At 39.3% G+C, this 24,339-nt stretch overlaps 1 protein-coding gene across 1 annotated transcript; it reads left to right on the top strand.

The window, feature by feature from the left end:
• The first annotated feature begins 8,678 nt into the window (after positions 1-8,678).
• On the top strand, positions 8,679-10,864 carry LOC148012770 (uncharacterized). Its single transcript, XM_087669492.1, has 5 exons — positions 8,679-9,051; positions 9,176-9,249; positions 9,515-9,623; positions 9,903-10,190; positions 10,315-10,864. The coding sequence occupies exons 1-5, from the start codon at positions 8,950-8,952 to the stop codon at positions 10,582-10,584; spliced, it is 843 nt and encodes a 280-aa protein (XP_087525618.1). The 5' UTR covers positions 8,679-8,949; the 3' UTR covers positions 10,585-10,864.
• The last annotated feature ends 13,475 nt before the right edge of the window (positions 10,865-24,339 follow it).

Here is a 24,339-nt window from a genome sequence, read left to right as displayed (position 1 = left end):
ATAACAAACTACAATTTACCATTACATTCCTCAACAGACATACTGTAGTACATTACCATTGCCCATTGCACCTTGTACAAATCTAAATTGTAATTGTTGAGTTCAATGAACTTCACCTCATATGCATTTTTGGTCCTAACCTTTAGTGTTTCCATGCATTGAACATGCATGGGATCTCTTATCAACTCCAAAACCTTTGTATTAAGTTGTCGTCGAGTCTCTATTAACTTTGAAGGTTGAGAAACATGCACGATTCTATTTCTCTTCCAGCACATGACCAAACCCAGCCTTCACACCTTTGAATATCTTTGAGTAAGTCATTGTGCTAATACCAGCCCTGTCACAAATGGATTGTGCATTCACAACTGAGAACTCATTTGACACATCTTTTAATGTGCACTCAATCACCTTTTCCTTCACAGCCTTAAACTTAGGATTGCTCAAAGCATTTTCCAATGTACTTGCCTTTAAAAATCTACTAATACAAGATCCAACCTCATCCTCACCTAGGTTCTCATTCTAAGCTACCTTGCACGCTTTGATACGTCGCTTCCACTGGCCACTATTCACAATTAACTCATTGATTGGCTTCTTCTTTCATTTGCCCTCCTGTGTTAGCTTGCTGTTGATCTTTCTCGAGTCGTCCAATTGTGCATTTGCCTCCTTATATGAGATACCAATGTCACGGATAGTGTCCTACATTGAAATAATTTAATTATTTTGTTGAATTATAGTATCATTCAGCTGTACCACTTGTCCTATGAGATGTTGTATATGAAGTTGATGCGCAACGATCACATCATGACAAATTTTTATGGTTGCTTGTCAAGTTGTAAATACTTTGAACGCCTGATCATTGAGCCACCTAGTGTAATTGAGCAACCCATTTTCACCCTCACGCACATACGTCAGCAAATTTGTGATTCTTGAGAAAGTTGGAGGTCTATTGTTTAAGGGGTCAATTGGGTAGATTCCCCCATCAACCCACAAGTCTAGATGTTTCAATCCCATTTGCTTGTAACTTTGCAGAACTTGAGGGTCAACACTGATATGCTGGGTTCTTTTGAATAATGGGGCATATTCAATCTCTACCTCAAGATGCAGCTCCTTCTTTCCCATATTCATTTTACTATTAATAGAAATGGGGAGCCTACTTGGTTGTCACAGGAGGTAGAGTGGAGATGCACAGAGAGGCACACAAAGGTGCCAAGGGAAAGGAGGGTGTAAGTAATTCACTTTGTTAATGAGGGTTGCATAAACACAAAGAAGAGGTCACAATAGAGCCATGAGAGAGTATAGATATGGGGGAAAATAGCTCAGAGAGTAGGGATGTTCAAGACTTTTCATATTTTAGAAATTTCTATTTTACCTCCAAAAACTTTTCCAAAAAACACGAAATTTGACCAGTTGGTTTTTTTAAAATACCAAAAGCCAGAATATAAAAAATCCCCAAAATATCTTAAAATAAGCTTTTAAATTTTTATTTTCATTGTTCTCGATTTAAAAATCAATTACCTTGTATCTACAAATCATTTTGCATTGAAAATGAAGCACCACACTCACGTAACTAACTCCTTTTTAAATATAAAATTTGGTTGAAAAAGACTTCTTGAATGAGGAGAGAGAATAAATCTGAGTATATCTTTGTAGATAATATAAAAAAGGCAAAACAAGATTGCAAAAGTAGAGAGAGAAGAGGATTATTTTACTATTCTTCTCTCCTCTTTTCCTTATTTAAAGGAGGAAGTGGGAGCTAAAAGGCCCATTAGTGAGTTCGTTTTTTTCCTAATGGATTGCTAAAAGTAGCATTTTGCATAGGCAAGGCATATGTTTGTTGTCCCTTATGGATTAATCATAATCCATAAAGTTGGGCATTATTCCACACTTCTAGTGCCATCTCATCTATGCAGCTTGTCACTCTTAGATGGAATTCATTACTGTATTATGGTACACTTAACAATGTTGGGACAATTGTACCCTTGAGTTTCTTACTTCTTATTGTACGTGTATATGTGCATTTTGCAATAACCTAAATCTCTTTTAAGTTGTTGGCTTCTTTTTGACATGTGTACATCTTCGTTCTCAAAACCCTAACTTAAATCTAACATTTGATACGAGAATTTTAAAACTTGTGCAATCAAAAGTTGAGGTTGTTTTTACAAAGTTTGATAAAAGAAGTTGCGTACATAAATGCACATACATGCACTATACACCAAAAAGTGTGCATGTGCATGCATGTGTGCACATGATATAGGCCTTACATCAATAGAGATAATAATTAGATTGTATGTATGTGTGTGAATCTATGAAATGGCAACCTTATCAACTAATACAATTCTACAATTTTAGAGAGAAAATTTTATTTGGTTTGGAAAGTGGTGGCTTGATAGGTTTGGGAAAAGGCAACATATAGCTAGATTGGCAATGCTAGGTTAAGCTTGGGGTGGTTTTTGGGGGGATGCTCATTTCCAAGTAATGACATTTACCTTGAGAAAATCATAATAAGTTACAAAGCAAGGAAGGAGACTTGGTTAAGGAAGCTCCCTTAAGGTAAATAAATATGGTAGTCAATAACTATTAAATCCATTCTATGATATCCCCATTAATTGATAAACCCATTCTAATCTAAACAATCCTTATTCAATTTCATCACTTATACAATATTCATAAAAATAATTTCTAGCTAACATATTTTATTTACAATGTAAGGTAGGAGTCCTAGTTGATAGAGCACTTTAGAGGGGGCATGGCCAAAGGATTTTTACAAAAAAGCTAGTCAAAGCAAATCGATAACCATGATGCCATCTTTTTACTGGTTTGTAAAGACTTCCTCTTTGATGTGATATGCATTCCCTTGTGTTAATTATGTTCTTCCTTTGTTGTCCATGAAGATATCATTCTATTGCTCGTCTTTTGATGGAAAAGTCACTTCTACTCCTTAAGGTGACTACAAAGAAAGTTCCCCCCCAAGCTCACCATGCAAGCCTTGCTTTAGATATAGAGACATATGTCAGTAGATAGTATGAAGCAACTTAATTTGTTTCATGTAGAGCTATACCATGTGTGTATTGTTATGGCAATGTTGCTAGAACAAGGAACTTACAAATTATAAGGACATTGAAAAGGTTCAAATAAGTTATGTGGATGCATGTGAGTTTGCAAATAAGAGCATAAGTTGTTAGCATTCTAGAGAAGCTTTGTAGCTATTGGTCCAAGTTAGAGTATATGAGTCAAGTGAGCTTGAGGATTCCTCAATCATGACATGAACTTGGTGCATTGAGATCATGGTGATATATAACTAGGAGATGACCACTTTTTGTACTTGCTAGTCATGACATGGTTATCATGTTTTACACTATGCAACCTAATTTCACTCATTCTTGTTTGTCCCAAACTTTTACATATGACTTGTACTTTGCTTTGTTGATTAAGATAATATATGTACATTGTAAATCTTATGATTTGCAAAGTTGTTTGTCATTGTCACTTGCTAGTGGGCCATTCCCTATCCATTTCAAGTATCCCTTATGACATTATTGAGTTCTTACTACAAGATAACCTATCTTCATGACATCTTACACTACAATGTGTAGAATTAGACTCCATTGTGCCTTTTTGATTTTATTACAATGAAACTTTTTATATATTTGAGCTGTCAAAACATTTCAACATCACCCCAATCCATAAATTTGGAGATTATGCTTTCAATGGCATCATTCCATGGTTTAGAAAAGAAATTGAATAATGTTACACAAAAGATGTTTGAAAAGAAATGCACCTTATATTAAGAGCTTAAGGAACTATATCATCAACTTAGAGATAGAAAAATCCACTCCATTTGCCTTTGGAACAATCTTTTTACTAGCTTTACCTATGCACAAAGGTTACAAAATAATTTACTGGGGTTGATTCATCATCATCACCATATGATGATTCTTTGAGAACTACTTACTACATCTTGAAATAGTGGCTTGATTCTAAAGTCAAGAGAGAATCATATATGGTTGTGATTTTCATTGATAATACATAAATATGATTTTCATTAAGATACATACTTTAAGGATTTTGTACATAATTCAAACTTTGCATAAAATAAAATGCAAGGCCATAATGGGAGATATTTGTCCCCTCAAGCAAATGTACATGAGATATGCTTCTGTGCCTTGTATGCGGCAATGGCTTGCTACTATCTAGCTTATACAAAAAGTGTTCTCCATGAAAGATAAATGGGATGTTTCAAGTAGGGTCTATACACACACAATTGTTTGTATCATGTCCCACAAATAGATTTCATTTCATATGAAAAAAACAAGGGAGATGGTTGGTTGGTGGAGAGAGAGAGAGAGAGAGAGAGAGAGAGAGAGAGAGAGAGAGAGAGAGAGAGAGAGAGCTTTTAAGCAAAGTTAGTGGAAGTGGGAAATTGTTATTATGAAAGGTGGGGCACCTACATGTGACTATATAGATATAGATGTACACCTAATTAGATGGGTGTTGGAAGCCTTAATGCTTTTTTAAACATTGGGACAACCAATCATGATAAATCATATTCAAGGCACATATAGATTCTGTGTTAGCATCCTCCTACATCATAGGCACCTAAAAGGATGTTTATACACCAAGCCTACCTCACATGAAAAACATGTAGATTGCATGTTGTTTGACGTCTAGTCAGGAATATAGATTGCAAATATTATGGCCAAATAGTTTGTTGGGGATATCATAATAGATCATTTCTGTTTTTACAATGCAAAGTTGAGAATGAATTGTCAATTTGGGATTATTCTTTCACCTTGACCAATAGATACTTCTTCTCTAAAGAATGATTTGTCTAGAATACCTTGTTAATTTTGCATTATTCTTTTACGTGATCAACTAATTGCTTCTCTTGTTAGTGGTTTGTTTTCAAGAGGATTAGAAGTGCAAAATAAGTATAGTTTCAAGGGCTCCATTATAACATGCAAACAAAGGGAAGTAGGAAAAGTATGCAAAATCATGAAATGTCAAATGTGAGTTGGAGCATTTTAACACTAGGAAAAGAGTGCATTTGGGTAGTTTAGCAACTGCATTACTCAAGGATCATCAATAAAAACATCTATTTACATACATCGAGCCTTCATATAGGTCTATACATTCTTAAAATTCACAAATTTAAAGTTTAACTTCCCATATTCTCTATGTAATATACATAGAATATATCACAAGTAGAAGGAGCTTATAGTGGAACTATCAAAGGCCTATAGTGATAGAGTCTACTTTGGTGTGCTTATGTGCGTGCACACATGCTCACAAGCACATATAAATATATGCACACTCATTGCATCCCCCCCCCCCCCCCCCCCAAAAAAAAAAAAAAAAACCACACCCACACACCCACACACACACACACACACACACACACACACACTCTCTCTCTCTCTCTCTCTCTCTCTCTCTCTCTCTCTCTCTCCATGCATGTAATGGAACATATTTGAGATAGAAGATGGTTTTAAGATGGCATGATATTGACATCCAAACTTGCATAACATAAAAATGATGCTCACTTGAAAAACTTGGCAATTTAAATGGATCAACATATTGTCAAGTCAAAGGTACCCTTACTAATTGTTTGACTATCCTATCATATGCAAGCACTAATACATTGCTAGTTTACTAGTATTCAAGTCTACGACCTTGCAAAGTTATAGATTTGTAACATTAGGACATTAATCAAGTCACCTCTTCAAAAATTTCAATCCTCTTTGTTGTTTCAAAAAAGTGGTGGTTGGATTACCACACTATTGTGACTAGAAAAGGCTTGCGTTAACATTCTTTCAACTTTACTTTTGAATAGAGTTGTTATAAACAAGCATTATTTCGACACCATTTCTCCCAACCATGGACAACCCTCACATTTACTCCTTGAATGGAAGCTCATTTGAAGGCAGTAGCCATGAATAATCAAATTGGTCTAATGTTTTAAGTAGTTGAGAGGGAGCAACATTTGGTGCGCTATGTCTTATACTAGGTACTAGTAGAGTAAATGGTCATTATTGAGGTAGTTAATAACTCATTCAATCCATTGTTTTTGATTATCAGTTAGGGTTTCTCATAGGCAAAACTAGTACCACAAGGTTTGATTGGAGCATGTGAAGGATTATTGGGTGACAAATTTCACATTTCTCCTTTGCCCTTACGATGATGGTTGACACAATGTTTAGGGTTGAAAAAAATATTTGCAAAATTGTGACTATGGTGAGTCCAATAAAGACTATGATACATAGATCCTCTAGTAACAGAGATCCACACAGACAATTTTGAACAACTACTAGCTTTGCTTTGTGTTGTTATGGGCTTCCCTTCACATAGAAAACTCTCTATTCTATTGGGAGCAAGCATACTATTGGTAAGAGAAACTAAGATGGTTAACTCCACTCTCAACCTTTCGCCATTAGGCAAAGGTTGGTAGATTATTGCTTGTGGTACTAAGCTAAAACCTATAGCCTCTTGCAATTGTTGATCCTACTCTCATCCCATTGCAGTAGGGGGTGAAAGAGCAGTTAATGGCGTGTTAATGATGTGGAGCGGGGTTATTATTACTATTGTAATCCTAGGGCCTTTGAGAGACCTACCTGCAAATAAGAGTGATTATTTTTGATCATGTGGTATGTGACGCTCAGCATGAAAAATATTAACAATTGCAAAATTCACTTTAGGCTCATATGGAGCTCTTAAGCTTCTTCACACAATATCAGCAATGCCATTATTTTTAAGAGGCCCAAGTATCTTAAGTGCTGCTTTTGCAAAATTCTCAAAGAAAACTCCTAACTTAGCTATAGCAAAAGGGATTCTTTTGAAAACTACCTTGTTCCTCGAATCCCATACGACATCACAATCCTAATGAGCACTCTAAGAGAGCAAGTGGCAAACTTTCTTTGCATCCATGTAGTTCTTGATCCTGGGGCCTTTGACAAACCTATTTGCAAATAAGAGTGATTATTTTTGGTAATGTGGTATGTGATGGCCAAAATAAAAAATATTAATAACTGCAAAATGCACTTCAAGCTCATATTTAGCTCTTAAGCTTCTTCACACAATATCAACAATGCCATTATTTTTAAGAGGCCTAAGTATCTTAAGTGCTTCTTTTGCAAAATTCCGAAAGAAATCTCCTAATTTAGCTATAGCCAAAGGGATTCTTTTGAAAACCACATTGTTCCTTGAATCCCATATGACTTCAACATCACAGTCTTAATGAGCACTCTAAGAGAGCAAATGGTAGACATTCTTTGCATCCATGTAGTGCTTGATGCCACGTTAGCCTATTGTGCAAATCAACTTTAGCTAACTAGTTTTTGCACAATTTCCAAAGTTGTGTTGTTGCTTTGCTTTGCCACATAAGATGATATACATTGACTTCTTTGTCATGACAAAAGGGGCACAAAAGTGGCATTAGCATCTACTTAGTAGTTTGCTTTGTGTTGGGAGTTTATTTATTAACACCCTACAAGCAAAAACATTCAAGTTATTGGCCTTTGTCCCATCCTATGCTTTCGTCACAAACTTCTTTTAATCCATAGACATAAATATGTCATATTTATTCTAGAATTTAGAGTCGTTGACCAACCTTGTTTTTTGTTTGTGAACTCCTGGCTTCCACTTGTCAAGGGTGGGCTGCATCGTGCATGAACAATTACTTCAGCTAGCTAGTGTGTCTACACCTTCGTGAAGTAGACGTTTTTTTTCCTTTTGTGGGGGTTAATGATTTGTGTCAACTAATCTACTCAACATTAGTTAGATAGGAACTTTCTTTTACCTTGTCCCACCACTCCACGACTCTTGGATTCCATAGATCTGGTTAATTTTGTATTCTTGTGTTGCTAATATTCTTTGATATCTCAGGTGTTTAATTGCGACTATTCCATCTTCGAATGCATTGCTATTGAGCCATACAATAATATTTAGGGATAGGTTCCCTTTGACTGCATCTCGTTTCCATGCACTCTCCCTAAGGACGTGTTGCATAAGTTGACAATGGCATTGACACAATGTACAGTGTAGATGGATTCATTCTGTTTGCTTAACTTTTGCCAAAAAAAGCATAAGTTAAGCAAACAATTCACTCCTATTCGTGGGGTCATTGAAATGAGCTAGTCTTTGTTGGCAGAAGGTAAGCGAACAATCCACTCCTTCCCTTGTGGGTCATTGAAAGCAGGCAATCGAAAAACAGTGTTTTTGGCAAAAAGGAGACGAGCAACACCACCACGGAGCAAGTGAATGTGTCACTGCGAGGGTGAAAAAGTAATGAACCGATGGAGGCGATAATTGTGATGGTTGGATGAGGGGTTTTCGAACCCTGCGTGGGAAGCCCCTCTTAAGCACGTAGCCTTTGGGATGGAAGTGTGGAACAACTCCTCTGCCCAATTGAATTCAAAGTTCAAGCCAAGGAAACCATTGGAGCGAGTGGTTAATGTGGGTTTTGAATATGCCTCCCTAGCCTCCATAATTAGGCATTATTTTTTAAAAAATCTTGCAACGGCAAACCCCCGCCAAAGCTTGCGCCGCTATGAGCGGGCCTGGTTTTCAAAAGATCGGACGGCCAGGATGGCGCCCTGCGTACTAACGGCTCCGATCAGCCACGTCATCGTCTTCTTCACCTTGAAGTCACTAGACAGAGTGGTTTTTTTAGTAGCTCAGCAGCTAAAGGCTTTTTGTCAGACACAGAGAGAGAAAGAGAGACACAAAAGCAACGCGGCAAACCCACACAACGCAGACCAGAGAAAGAAAGGCAACCCATTTTCTGTGCAGGTGCCATTTTAGTTGGGTCCCCGTCCTTTTGCCGTGTTGCCCTAGTTCGCCAACCGTTCCCCTTACCCCTGTTCCTTCTCTCTGTCTCTCTGTCTCTCTCTCTCTCTGTGTCCGTTTGTCTCTATTTTGCCCTGCCTCTGTGTCTCTCTCAGCATTCATTTGGCCATGGCTGCCCAGAACTCATCCAAAGGCCCCTCCACCTTCGACCTGCTCAGATGGTCTGATGAGCCCATCCAGCCCTCTGCCCACACCCCTGTCCGTCCCCAGGTGAGAGACAGAGCCAACAGGTTTTGGCAATGGAGTCAATGTGTGCCAGCTTGTAAGATCTCTCGAGGAAGAACCTGCATTTTGAGCTCACGTTGGCTCTTTTGTTTTGGCTGTGTGCCTGCAGCCTTCAGGTGGCGTCAGCTCCATCTTGCTTGGTGCAGCACTCACACCCGAAGAAGCAGAAGCTCTCCAGAAGAGGTGTTCTGGGTTTGGTTTTTTCTTTACATAGAGTGTTTCTGAGTAGGGCTGACTTAGATCAGGCGCTTTGGGAATCTACATTGTCGATAGTCTTTGCTATCATGCATTCTCTATGGCTAGAGAGTAAATTTGAGTCAAATTTTTTCGCATTCCGAGCCATGTGAGGCTCTCTTCCATTGTCAAAGAGCAACCTCAAGCTCAGTATTCTTCGAAAGACAGGGTGCCACCTGATTTACTGCATTTTTGATTTGTCTTCTGGTTTCAGGAAGCAGAACTCTGATCTGAAGAAAAGGGAGATGAGTGGCAGTGGCATATTCTCCCAGGATTCAGAACTTGATTCAAGTGTTACTCTCCCAACTGTTCGTGTCCACCAGGTAGAGTGATGCTTCTTCGTCATCTTAGGTAACATGTATCAGATGTCTACATTGAAGCTCCTGAATATGTAATGGTTTAAGATGCATGATCGTTCTATAAAATCAAGTTGCTTTTAAGTACAAGGAGTGCTTTTTAGGTGCATTTAGATTGCTAACTGCGTCAATGTGACTCGGAACTTGTACAATCCTTTCTGTGTGTTTTCATGACACTATGTGGCATATAAAATACGTACATGACGCCGGCAAATAATTAGATTCATGCTGTTATTATATTGCCAGACTACAGGCGTAGTAAGCCAGATATCTTTTGGTGTGGAAGGATCCATCTCACCAAAAAAGCCTACAGCTTTGCATGAGGTTGCGAAACAGCGGGAGCTCAGTGGAAATCTTGAGACAGCAACAGAAGAAACTCCATCCAGAAAGCCCACCTCCACAGCAAAGGTCAAGGAACTGGTTGGGAGCGACATCTTTGGTCCTCCACCTGATGTGCAGCCTAGATCTCTTGCTTCCAGCTTGGAGAGTGTAGATGTAACCACTCCAATTGCAGACTCTTCCACAAGGCCTAAGGTAAATTTTTATGGCACTTTAAAGGAGTACTTCTTGTGCATCATTTTTGACAATGCTCTGGGTGAATTGGGTAATCAAAACTTGGACATCTTTCTGAGGAAGCCCAGTGATGCGTCCATTGCAGCTTCCAGGCACAAGTCTTGCTTGCTTCGGTGATGGGAATGTGGACTTGTCAGCCAAGAAATGTAACTCATACAAGACAGCTGAGCTATCAGGGAATAACATCTTTAAAGAGGATGGCCCAACAGTTCTAGCAGAGAAGTCGTTGAGTGCTGCAAAGCGAAAAGAAATAACTGGCAATGATATCTTTGCTGATGAGAAACCTGTAATTAGAGAGCATTTGGGTGGTATCAGGAAGCCACCTGGTGGAGAAAGCAGCCTTACACTTGTCTAGATGTCTCAGCTGTACTAACAAGACTGATTTGAAGTGTGCCCCCAACAACCTGTATGGTGGCTATATGAGCTTTAACTATCTGACAGACTGACTGAAATTAACCCAAGCTATTGTGTGCTAGTGTTATGTAGCCTAGTGTTCAAAAAATTTCATGATCAAGAATTCCTTGGTCTTCTTTGGATGACATTTTTGTGAGTTTGTATCTCTGCAAGGGTGGCCTGTTTTTGTAAGCTGTATTGTGGATTCAGGTAAAGGAGCATGCATTACATGTGCTCTTTAATGCAAGCTTGTCGATGGTTCTCTATATGCAAATTAGCAAGAATTATCCCTCCTGATGAATCTCCTCTGCAATGAAGCAGAAAGACACACACACACAGACACACACACCTGAGGCATGTCTCTGACTGTTTCTGACTGTTGACAAATCACAAGGTGTTCAATTCAGCGTTATGACTGCTCAGAAGTGGGGCATGCAGTCGTTTGAACGATTGTGTGCTGCAGAGGAAATTTAAAGGATGTCTTGGGTGTAAGTCAGGGCGGCGGCACCTTATCAGAGGAAAAGCCAAAATGAATGTTTGAAGCATATATACATCAGCTCTTAATGGAATACTTTCTGCCCTACCGAGGATTCTTAGTAGCTAATGTTAGCAACAATCTTAGTGTGTAACCTTAATATGCACAGGAGCTAATGTCCCAACAAGGGCTAAAATCCTAATATCATCTCGTCTCAAATCTCCCTATATGGCAGGGCAGGTTTACGTCTTTTGGTCCTACGAATACCACCCCAGCAATGAACAGATGAATAAGTTTTAGCCGCAGCTGTGAAGAGTGTTTGTGCTTAAGCAGTCCAGATTAAAAGTCTTGCTTGCTGAAAAAGGAAAACATCGTAGGGCAGTAAACTGATTTAGTGTCAATCACATCACTGAGAACTCAAGCTCCAAGTCTTACCCAAAAGGTCTCACATATGCACCCATGTAACCGCCCACCTGCACCTGCACCTGCACTTGCCCCCCCCCCCCCAAAAAAAAACCACCTCAAAACCACCCATCTCAAAACCCCCTTGCGATCATGATGTGAAGGGGGGGTGTAATTATCAAAATTTTTTTATGTTTCAGGATTGAGTCTCTATGAGCTAGTTCCTCACCTTGGCTTATATACTCTCTTGCCTTTTGGAATGCAAATGTTTGGCCCCCAAGAGCCCTTGTTTTGTAGGCTTGAATCCCTTATGCTCTCTATCATGTTGTGATACTCTTTTGTGTCGTCGGAACTATTGAGTATTGGGTGACCTCCACATGAGGTGTTTCATGGATCAGGTCATCCTTGCCCCAAGATGGACCTATGGTGGGTTTGTCACTCCTAAAGCAATGGCAATTGGCTCTCAATCAATGATAACTAGTTGAGAATTGGAAAGATAAAAATTGGTTCTCAATCAATGATCACTAGTTTAGAATTGTTTATACGTGGTTGAGAATAATCATGTTTCTTGAATTCATAATTGCCTTGTGGGAAATGTTCAAGACATGCATAGTGAGGCTAGGTATACATTGAGATGGCACCCTTGCCAACTAGAAAAGGTGAAGGGGGGTGTAATGACGTATGGAAATATTTAGTTGGTAGTGCATGTCATGGGTTGTGGATATATTTGGGCAAGCAATGTTCCTTGTTGAGCATGCACAATTTGTGCCCAAGCACATACAAATGTGTACTTTTCTCAACTAAATCTTGTGTTGTGGATAGATTTGGGCAAGCAATGTTCCTTGTTGAGCATGCACAATTTGTGCCCAAGCACGTACAAATGTGTACTTTTCCCAACAAGAACTTGTTGCATTTTGGGTTTGAACTCTTGTAAGCATGAAGGTGTTTGTTTTGACCATTAGGTTGTGAACCACTTTTTGATAGTAGTTGGGTGTTTTTGTTTGATAATAAATAACGCCCAATTTCTTCAAAGTTTTTTGATTTAGAGAGGTAGGTTGGTGATGTGTAATGGGCTGTAAGTTGCTTATATTTGTCTTAGTGAAAAGCTTGTGTAAGTAGGTCTCTTTTTAAATGATAATAGCAAGTATGTTATTACTTTCAACATCTCTAATATATGAGCTTAGCTTTACAAACAATTTTCTAACCAACTTGAAAGATGGTTTTTTAATCCCATCCTTGCCACATCACCTAGGCCATCACTTTTCAAAATGAGGGTAATTTTCATTTTCTTCTTACTTATTATAGAATTTATAGTGTAGTAAATTAAGTCATTATAAACAATAAGTAGTGTATCTACAATAATAATAATAGGCTTTTCATGTGAATAATCAATCTTTGTCAATGTAGGAGTAGATTTTAAGAGCCGCTTCAATTTCTTCGTTGTTTTTTAATATTTCTTTTGCTAATGAAATCTTTGATTTTTTCTCAAGAGTTGGTATAGAGAATCAATTAAATGTGCAAAGTGAGGGATCCATATCAAATAGAACATAGATATATCCAAGAATTTATACATCTTTTATATGCTTGTGCATATATCTTTCATTTTATCAATCCCATCTATTTTCATCAATGATGGTCTTTTTCCATAGGGCCCACACATATGCCCAATAAGGCTCCGTTTAGACTGTGTGGAAGGCCACATAAGTACAAGCTCGTGATACTGACGAGTTAAAAAAGGATTTGTTAAGATGATTTTTGTGCGGAGAAATACATGTTTGATTTCAATGTGTTGGACAAGGCCCATTTACCTTTTAGAAATGAAAGCAAGTCGCTAGATTTGAACCCTTGCCAAGATCGTATGATCTTTACATTGCCACATAAACCAGCAATCCAAGCAAGAACTTGTGATTTCTATGGTCGGCCATTAGATCTATTCACACATGATGCAAAGAAAGTGTGGATTTGTCCGCCATTGTTTGAATCGGGCCTAAGCAAAACCTCTTTAACTCCAAAAATTGACTTTTGTTTAAAAATTGAAATTCTTTCACAATCAACAATATAGTTTGTAACAAATTGTTTGCCCCCATGAGTATTCATCTCTACATATTCATCCATTGTACATCCTTTGATTGGAATATCATCCAAGAAGGGCATTGTCAAGTATGGTATAAAATCACCGAGTATCTTATTCATAGCATGTTTTGTGTGCCCTTGAGTTTGTTACTACTTACGGGAGAGTACATATGTGTATTAACCCCAAGGGGAGTCTTCATGGTTGTGATATTTGTGCTCAATTGTAAGCTAAAATTGATTATACCTTGAGTAAAGATCACCCAAAGGAATAGACCACTTTGCCTACAAAGCCTTTGCAAATTCATCAACCATTGGATATGCACTTACATTTCTTATGGTCGCTTTATTGATTGGTTGTATGTCTTGAATAAATCTCAAAGTCCTGTTCTTTTTGGGCATAGTGAACCAGTGATTTGAGTACGGGGTTGAAGAGGGCTCCAAGATTTTTGTGTATGTTTTTATTTAGCAAATTTATTAGCTTTGGTAAATAAGCTTTAAGCATTGGAATAGGCCTCAAGTTCCACGGAGAGATAATATTTGGATCCACACAGTAATTGGTTTCAACTTTTTGTCAACCTTCTTATATCTTGTCTCCACAATTGCTTTAGCCCATTGTAATCCTTCATGTTGAGCAAACAATGCTATAACATCATTCATGTTCAAAGAACATAATGATAATACTATTTTCAGTCTCATTTTTTGCATGTATGGTTGTTGAAATTCTAGCCATAGTGTTAGTAATATTCAATCCATAAAAGAGGCTTGAAATGCTTTCATTTTCAGCCAACAATCCCAACGCTCAGTTTCTTAGCAGCCCATTTTATAGATATGTGTTTAGTCTTGTAGATAGCTTTCATAGGCTTAAACCAACATGAACTGTTTGTTGTAAATTGAGAATAATGAGCAATAAATGCATGTTTCATTTCATCAGAAGGCAAGTACATCCTTTGAATAGCACTATTGTAGCCTTGCATTATAGTAGTGCTCAATGAAAATCCAGTCCTTTGAATTCCCTTGCATTTGGAGGCAAATGAGACTCTTGAAGCATATCTCAATTCCTAGGATGATTAACACAAATGGTAAGAAATTAGACTGCTTTTTTCCCATCCTTACTTTTGATTCTTGCATAAGTAGAACCATCATCAAGCACCTTGTTTCCATACTCACTCCTGTAATATAGGGTTGTTTCAAAATCACTATATATGAGGACTTATCTTGCACAAAGAAGTCTTGTTCTTCTTGTACATTACCAATCGTCACTTTTATATTAGAACACATATCATAGAGCTCCCTTGAAGAATTATTTACAACCCTCATACGCCAACCATGATCAATGTCCATAGGCTATGCTCCATTCTCGTACAAATCATGCTCAATGATATTAATCTTGGACCCGTGGTCAAGCAAAGCAACAGGAGGAGTTTCATGCTTCCTTATTTTCACTATAGTCTCATTGGTATCCCTTGCCCAATGATTTCTTGTGTAATGACTCGGAGGGATAAATCTTGGAGTCTCTTCCCTATATTGTTGCATGTGCTTTACTCCACCATGCATATTGTTGCAAGACAATGTATTTTCAGCCACTTTCTTCTCTTTTCCACATGCTCCACTACTTAGTAGCATTCTCCAGTGATAAACTAACACTTACATTATGCTCATATTTAGCTTGAATGCCCAACAAACTAAATTTCTCTTCAAATTGCAGCAATGCACTAGTGGTATTTCTAAGAAATTGACACTTTCTCATAATTATGTCAATGATTTTGTCATGAAATTCCTACTTGGCGATGCCAAGCATCTCTTCCAAGGTGAATTCCATACAACTACTTAAAATCTGTTGTCATGCTGTTACACGAACAATGTGAAAAATCTTTGAGTGTATCATCATTTGACTATCTTATTGATCTAGCGAGTCAATGTCATCTTAGTCATTAGTACTAGTGTCCATAGTATGGTTAGTTTCAAAATATACGATTTTTAGACAAGTTTAGCTTATTTTTGATATTTTGGATATTATTTCCCGTAAATATCCTAAAAAGGTATAAAAAACTTCTAGAATAGAGTGACATGCAAAAAGAAATTGGTTTTTCAACCAATTTTGGGAGATCTCATTCAAGAAGAAGGGCTTCCAAAATCGCACGGGGCACGATTGCAAGTTATAGGCAGCAAACAATACTTTGAACGGGAAGGAGTGATTTGAAAAATTCTGAGGAGGTGTCTTGAAGTTTTACTCCCCTTTCAGAGCCAATAGAACCATTAGATTTGTGGTTTGCAGTAGAGAAGAAGCTAATGTTTGGTACGCGTTTTTGGTCTACTAGGGAGCTCCAGTAGATCTAATGCTTGGAGATTACTTCCGAGTAGTCCCAGACAAGGATTTTGTTTATCATGTCAGATTCTATAAATACATAGTGCTTTGATTCATTGAACTTTGTCTTTATCTTGTGTACCTCTTGTCTATTTTTTTTTTCTTCTATCTCTTATTCTCTACTTCCTTTTCTCTTTGATCCTTAGTGGATACGACCTTTCGACTGAAACCCCTTCAACATTGTTCTTAAAAAACCTTGTTGAGATTCATGGTTGTCTCAATGTTAGACTACATCTTATATCCCAGATGCCTGTCCTTCTTTTTGCCCTTTTGTTTGCTATCTTGTTCCAACCTCTTCCATAACATGCTCAGGAGGTGGTTGATTTGCAGCTTTAGGCTGATCCACACTTCTTGTCACTCTCTTAGATGTCCCTGCATTATCTTCATCTCTCTTCTGTTTCTCTTCCAGAAGTATATCCATGTTTTGTACTTTTACTATACATACATACACTGAATATGTATCTACAGTTGATTCCTAGCTAGATGTCACGAATGTCTTGTCTTGTACGAGACATTTTACAATCAATAGCTTTTTTCTTTTCAATTGCATGCAAAGCATATGCCCATATTGCAGACTTCAGACCAACCATCACTTGGCCAAGCATTCTATCCAATTGTAGACCAAAAGTAGTAGCATGTACAACTGCATAAGCATTTCGAACAACCAATTCTTCCAACAACTTTTGCATACCTTCCTTTCCAAAATTCAAAGCAAGAGGCAATCCCGTATTCTTGTGCATGGATCTTGCCATCTTTCCAAAATATGAGCTGTCCTGCCAAGGCCTCCTGATAAGTAGCACAATCCTTCCTTTCATGCTGCAAACTATCACACCATATACATCTTTTCCCTAGTTTAGGGGATGCTACTCGTTCCCTTTCTTATTGTCCTCTCTCATCCAATTTTGCGACCTTCAATTGAAGATCTTGCATGCCTTTAACCAATTCATCTAATACATATTTTCTAACAGTGGGAACAGTATGTGTAGCCATAGAAGTAGGTGGTTTACTGGATACATCAACTATTTTGCCCGTAATAGTGGGTAAGCTAGATACATGCAATCTTTGTCTTTTTCTATGCTTTTTTACCAGTGCAATAACATCATCTTTAACATGCCCTCCACTCTATTTTAAGTCCTATCTCTATAGTCTGATCCTCTAACAAATCATCAAGTTTCTCTTGAAGCTTAGGATATGCCGCTTGTAGAAACAATTCAATTTTTTGACTTGCAAGAGCTTGCTATTCTACATGATCTAACTGCTCAAAATGGCTTTCAAATTCTCTTAATGACTTCATAGCCACAAGACCCTTATTGGGTTTTAGAACCTGCTTCTAGAAAGTCTTACAGGTAACCAAACTGGTGTCTTCAATGTAAAATTCTTCCTTGAGTGTTTTCTTGAAAGCTACCAGTTAGCATCCAACATGTATAATTCAGTTACTTAGGCTTTCAATTTATGTACAATGATCCATATAAAACATCAGCTCCATGCAATTCAAGTCACCCCAAAGAACTCCATCTTTTGAGCATAGGTATGTAAATATGTAGATACATTCCTACCATTAAACAACTTTATCTCATGCTCTATTGCCTTTGCAGAGCATTCATCATACGAGTTTTTGTTTGAGCAGAAGCATGCATCACTTTTTGTTGTTGTTGTAGTACATGCATAAGCATGTTCATATTCTGCACCAACTGTTGCAAAACATCACTAGAAATTGTGCTTGAAAGTTCTCCCATCTTGCCTTTTCTTTTGACAACATTTCACGTCGAGTTCACTAATGACAAATGGATTTTAGTTGAAAGGTCTTATCCACTAGGGAATAGAGAGAGAAGGAAGTAGAGAATAGGAGATAGAAGAGAAGAAAAAGAATAGGCAGGAGATTAAAATGAATCCTAAGAATACTAGGAATCAAGTTCTCTTCAAGACATGTCCATACATCATGAATCAATCATAAAACCTTCTGCCAAGTTTGCTAAAGCCTTTACACAAGATATAGACAAAGCTCAATGATTTAGACTCTGCATGTAAACTCTGCTGTACATCCAAGACAAAGAGTCCAAACAATCCAAATGTCAATAGGTTTAGATGATTTCTTGGTAGGAAAAGCCCAAGTACTTCTCCTAGGAGCACTATGTACTTCTTGTACACAAAATCCTTGTATGGGACTCCAAATACACTTTAGCCCTATGTACTCTTGGTTATTACAACAGTCACAAGCTGATCATTTGATGGATAAACTCCAAGACAAAATGGCTCTTTGATTATCTAGACAATGTCTACCACTACTCGGAAGCAATCTCCAAGTATTGAATCTCATGGAGCTCCTTGTTATACCCCAAAACACACACCAAATACTAGCTTCTCCTCTACTACTCAGATAGCAAATATGATGGTTCTGTTGGTTTCAAAAGGGGGGTAAAACCCAAAGATACTTGATTAGAGTTCTCTTATATTGCTCCTTCTCCCCTCTTCCTATCCGGAGTGCTGTTGTACTTGAAAATTGCGATCATGCACCGCGTGAGTTCGGGAGCCCTTTTTTCAATGAGATTTTCCAAAATTGATTGAAAATCCACTTTCTTTTTGCATGCCACCCTATTCAAGAAATTTTTAACATATTTTATGATATTTACAAGAAGCAATATCCAAAATGTCAAAAATAGGCTAAAATTGTCCAAAAATTATGTATTTTTGAACTATCCATACTATGGATGCTAACACTAATGACTAATATGACATTGACTCCCTTGATTAATAAGAAAGTTGGATGACGATGCACTCTCTATAAGTTGAGCTAGAAAACTTTTCATATAATTAAGGTGAGTTGCCATGGATGGATTAGCCTTTATATCCAACATGAAAAACTCAATCAATAATCCATATTTTGAAGATTTAAATTGGGCACAAACAGTGTGTCCAACTATTCCCAAGTGGCATGAGATATATCACATGTGTCTACATGGTGGACATAATTGTCATCAAGCTCAACCTTGATGATTGCTTGGGCTTTGTCATCACTCTTTTGCCATATTGCTGCAAGGGTAGCATCTCTGGGTTTCTTCTCTTGTCCATTGGTTATTGAACATAGACTTTTCTTCATGAGGATTAGCTTTATCCTTGGTTGCCATGTGTGGAAGCTCGTTTCTTTGAAACGGCATGCCAGTGAATCTTTGTCCATACTAGATAGCAAGAGAAGCAACAAATCAGTACCAAATATATCAAATCAGAGTAGCAAACGAGTTGATAAGGATTGTCTCAAGGGACATAAGAGTTATTAGTGTTAAAGAGCATTGAATGAGTATAAAAAAGATACCATGCTTGAATCTTGATATTATTGATGATTTCTCCCCTCTTAGTGAAGTATAAATCTTGCTAGGGACTGAGTGATATAGTGAATCAGAGTGGCAGTGACATGGTTGAGCCATAGGAAGTAAGAAAATGAAGGGAGAAATGAGCTTGAAGAAAAGTGGCAATGGTTGCCATAGTTAGGGTTTTGATAGGGGCTTGGTTTTTTCATTTTAGCAGCTTGAGGAGTGTACCACTGGGGTTGATTTTTGGTGAGGAGAGAGCTTAGATACCAAGCTCCAAATACCCTATGGCCACATGATGGATCGCTGCCTGTTCGAATTGTTCCAGTTGTAAGACCAGATGCAGGTGCTATTTTGATAGCAAGGGAGGAAGTATGCAATGACATGCATGAGAATGAGCAATGTCAAGGTCTATTGCCACAAGATGAACTGCCTATAGTAGGAGAAGATTCCCCCAAAAGGCAACTTGTTGAAATATGGCCTAGTCGAAGAGATCTAAAAGAAGAGAGTAGGGTGCTAGTTAGCTATGGCAGTCAAGAGAGGTAGAGTGAAAATGGAGTGAGAGATGAAGTCATCTTGTGTAGTTGAGCTTATTAGAGGTTGTGGGGAGCTAGAGAAGCAGTGAGCTGAGCTGAACCATGCTCACCATGGCTCTGATGCCATGTTGAGAAACACATAACCTGGAGCAAGGTTTAGCTATGGTGGTTGGAATTCACGAACAAGAAGCATAATGACTTAGAGTATTACTCAAATGAATTAGGTTTCAAGATTAATTAACTTGGATTCATAAACAAAATCTTGAGTAGACATGGACACAATTGAAAGTACAAAGTATAATAGCATTCTCATCAAATGATTGTCAAGTACATTCTTTTATAGTTGCATGATGGTACCACTTTTCCTCACTAAGCCTATGGGATACAACACAATTCTTCTATGCTATTGCATGTCCCTTGCCTTATTTCTCCATAAAAAGAGGCTATCATAGGAGTGTGATTGCACAATTCTCAATAATAAAGTGTCAAACCCTCATCTAGGAAGATGAGTTTCTTTGACTTCCATAAGATGCTCTAGACTTGTTGATGTGGGGATCCCTATGGTCCTTTCCATAATGTCCTCTTTTCTTTCTAGCTATCACAAGCATGGATTTAGAATAAGTTAATCACATTCACAACTGTGGGAGCTTTCGCTCAACCGCCAAGACCCATGGACCGCTTATTGTTTCAAGCGTTCCAAGCCGAGCACTAATGGCTACCTCTCACATAGCGGACGCGCCATCCATATCTACGAGTGTAGTGAGCTTACTTCCATGCCGATCGAGTTACCTCCTCTCTTGCGCACTCCGGTAGCTCCACGATCCAAGTGTAAGCTTCAAGCAAGCTCCATCCTCAAGCTCCATGCTCCAAGCTCCATTGCCACGAGCAAGAGAAGAGAAGAAGAGAGGAGAAGATGGAGAGCTTCTCCTCCCTGGTCCCTCACCCTCACACACTCACACACTCACTCCCTCACACTCTCACACTCCCTCTCTCAAGCACAAGCTCAAGAAAGTAAGAATAAGAAGAAGAAGAAGAAGAAGAAGAAGAAGAGGAGAGCCACTTTTGGCCACTCACAAGAATGAGCTTCTCATTTACTTTTCAACTTTATATACAAAACCCTAAATCCCTTTTGGGCGGTCATCCCCTTATCCCCTTTTTTACATGGCCGGCCGTGGCCTAGGCCCTTTTTTCCATTGTCCTTCTATCTTCCTAGCTTCCTTTCCACCGCCTGTCTACATTTACAAATTGCACGGGTGGGAGCCCAGTGCTCCTTGAATTAAACCATGATGCGCTTGCGCTCTTTTACAAAAGTATTGACTTGCGCTTTTTCTTGCTCGCCTTTCTCCCTTATTTAGGACTTTTCTCCTTGTGCGTCTTTGTCTTCTGTTTCACTTTGCCTTGGCCTTTGTCTTTTGCTTTAGCTTTTCCGGATTTTCCACCTTCGTTCGTTTGAGGGTTAACATTACCCCCCTCCTAGACGAGTACCAGTCCCATGGCACTCACCGGCGTAGGTAGCAGGCTTTAGCATGCACCGAAGACGTTGGTGGCAAGGGCGTCTGTGGTTGCCATGGAGGAGTGTTGGTAGTGGTGGGGAGGAAGGTTGTTGGGGGCACATTGGTGGTTTTAGGTGGCCGGTGGTAGGACTATTGGAGTTGGTGGTAGGGTTGTTCTTTGCGGGGATTGCACTGATGGAGTACAAGTGGCGGTTTGTTGGGGATTTTGCACATGACGATTCTTGGCGGGCTTGCAGGATGATAAAGGATAAGAATTCAGAGTTGGGTGTCGATGAAGAGCGAACGACACTTTCATTGGAGTATTGAATTCCTGCAAATGAAAACCTCTCATAGGTGGTCTCTCCCTAGGGGTAGTGTGAGTCTTCTCTATCGTGCACAAAACATAGTTCAATTAGTTTGGGAGACAGGTCAAACTCTAAGCAAGTTGAGAGTATTGTCATGCACTTGAGGACCCAAACTGTGTATAGATTTCGGTGCAGATATTATGTGAGTGCTCATGCATACTTAGATATTACGTAGTTAGAAGACCGCGGGCCGGTTTCTCATAACGATGTGTGGATGAAGCAAAGTTGTCCATGTTGAGAAGAAGTACACGTGAAGGTGTATGCGACATCCTTTGCATTGTGACTGCACGACGTAACATAACTAAACACAGGGACACTGCACTATCGGTAGTAGAGCTGGTAGCTATTGGACTTGCGTGATGAGAACAGTGTACTTTTCATGGCCATTCATGCGGTGCATACCACAATTGATTGAAATGGTGTTAAGGCAGAGTGCAAGAGAGAATCATGTGAATGGTTCAGGGTGACAGGTCTAACCATAGGCGAGACAAGCTCCCTAGGTATGTCCTGCCCTTGATGTGCCCTGAACAATTGTGGGTGATGTTAAGGGGCTAGGGGATTAGGGGCGGAGCTAGCCGACCAAGGTCACTGGACGCACCTAATTTGAGGACCCCTAGGTGCTGTGTTGTGATCGTGGGTGCTTCTTATATTTTCATTCTTTTCTTTTCTTTTTTTTATTTTCTGATTTTTTTCGTTTCTTTTTCTTATGCTTTTTTTCTTTCTCTCTTTTTTTTTTTGCCTGAGTACAACCATTGCAATATGTTGAGGCTATCAGCCTTTCAATGGGTTGGGAAAAGTCAAGCTTCAAAGGCTCATGAAATGGATATTACAGTGATGATTTTGCCCTAGCCTCGTTGTTAGAGAAGCAGTTGTTGAGATGGGGAGATACACTTGAGATATTGTAAACCTCTTTGCGACACGCAATGTCGGTACAATTGAGGTAATAACTGTCATGAGCCAACTATAGAGCTTGACCCAGAAAGAGAGCGTAGCCCATGACTATGCTTTGGATCATGCGATATGGACACTCATAAGGGTGATTCTTCGCTTCGGCAGCGTGGTTTTTGTCGCAGTTCTTTGTGAGGTTGGTGGTCTTGCGGTGACTTGGGCATTGAACACGTTCGCACGAAAACCTGTCATCCTACATCCACTTGTTACTTCATGAGAGTATATGCAAGTCGCATGCGTCAAGTACAATGAACAAATATAATCATGTCAAGATATTACTTTTTCAAAATCCTATGATGCTGATTGTGATGACTATTCCGGTGCTTGTTAAAGACTTGGAATATATTAGCAATAGGTGAGGAAAGTGTGTACAAGTGGAGAGCCTGCCCCTTTAACCATCAAAATACAAAAAGTTATGGTAGGATGGCCTTTGTTAAGTTGCTTGCATATCATAGGAGCTACTCTATTTGCACAAGGCGGGGTGAGTCCGGGTAGTCAGGTGACTGAGGCTCTGCCTGGTGAGGGGCTCTTGTGAAGTTGGGTAGGGAAGATGTCGACCGGGACCTGAATGGTGTAGTCTCTAGCCGCAACCGTTTCCAAAATGCTTTTGAACAATGCATCGAATTCTTCCTTGTCTCGAGCAACCCTCTCTGCTTTCGAGCACCGGGTGCCCAAGCGTCTATTGGGGGCCCGCACATCCGGTGTTGCCATGCCTTGTGTGCTTCTTTGAGCTTCTATTCCCCTGGCTTGGGGATTTTTCGGCCTATGTTCAGGGCAGTCTCGCTTGGGACCTCGTTTCTTTGCATACCTTTTGAGGCTAGGCATGTAGCGCATCGGCGGTGGAGCTTGTGCTGCATGTTCCCTTCGTCGACAGAGAGCGTCTTTGCAAGCCAGTCGCCCTGGGTGCTCCATGTCTTCCACGTAGGGGGACCTGCAAAATGTGAACCAAGGATTAGGACTTGATACAGAATAAAACCATTCGCATGGAAGGGATTATACTGTGGGTTATCAAGCACATATGACAAGGAGGGGAGAGATGAGGCATGTAGTGTTTATTGTAGAGGGATAGCCCCTGTGATGATGTTCATTTGGCCACCAGCCATTAGCATATCTTGGCTTATGCTAAGTTGCGTCGACTGGTTGTCAGGGAGTGAGACATAGTTCATCCTTGGAAGGATAGACCATAAAGGGGAAAGGTGTATGGGAAGGGACGGTACCTTGTCCACACCCTCAGAGATGTTGGTTAGAGCTTCCTATGGTGGTGATGTGGGTTGCATGCCCTCCACTTGGAGGCGGTAATGGTCACACAACTTCTAACTGTGCGGTGAGAGGAGGACCTGAGGAGCTTAGCCTATTGAACCCAACTCTTCTCCCTGCGCTTGACTATCATTGCTTCTGTGTGTTGACATTGTTTATACAGAGTCACAAAAGTCATTGTTTATTTATATACATATCTACGAATCCATATCATTTTACGAGGATAAAAGCCAATTGTAGAACTCTAGATTGTACTGGAGCATGGCACACACATCTAGTACTCGTGGCAACTTACTCAATACCGATAGATATTTTGCAACATCGAGTAGCATGGAACCTTGTCCGAGTCTACTGGCAACATATAACTCCTCCTTAGTGAGAACCTTATCAGACAGAGAGTTCTCTTGGCTAGTTTCAGCTAAGTCCGTACCCCGAATGGCAGTCAGCACACTTGAAAGGAAGTTGGTGCCACATAGGTTGGGTCTCTTTTAGATCGCC

The sequence above is a fragment of the Lygodium microphyllum genome, chromosome 27, assembly GCF_053477565.2.
Source record: "Lygodium microphyllum isolate KBCC chromosome 27, Lygodium_microphyllum_v1.1.10, whole genome shotgun sequence".
In the NCBI taxonomy this organism is placed as follows: Eukaryota; Viridiplantae; Streptophyta; class Polypodiopsida; order Schizaeales; family Lygodiaceae; genus Lygodium; species Lygodium microphyllum.
This window is presented reverse-complemented; position numbering and strand designations above follow the sequence as displayed.

Excerpts from the sequence above, each read along its gene's own strand:
- LOC148012770 (XM_087669492.1), top strand. The coding sequence starts at position 8,950 with ATGGCTGCCCAGAACTCATCCAAAGGCCCCTCCACCTTCGACCTGCTC. Across the intron at positions 9,052-9,175 it reads ACACCCCTGTCCGTCCCCAG|CCTTCAGGTGGCGTCAGCTC; the intron begins GTGAGAGACAGA and ends GTGTGCCTGCAG. Across the intron at positions 10,191-10,314 it reads ACTCTTCCACAAGGCCTAAG|CTTCCAGGCACAAGTCTTGC; the intron begins GTAAATTTTTAT and ends CGTCCATTGCAG.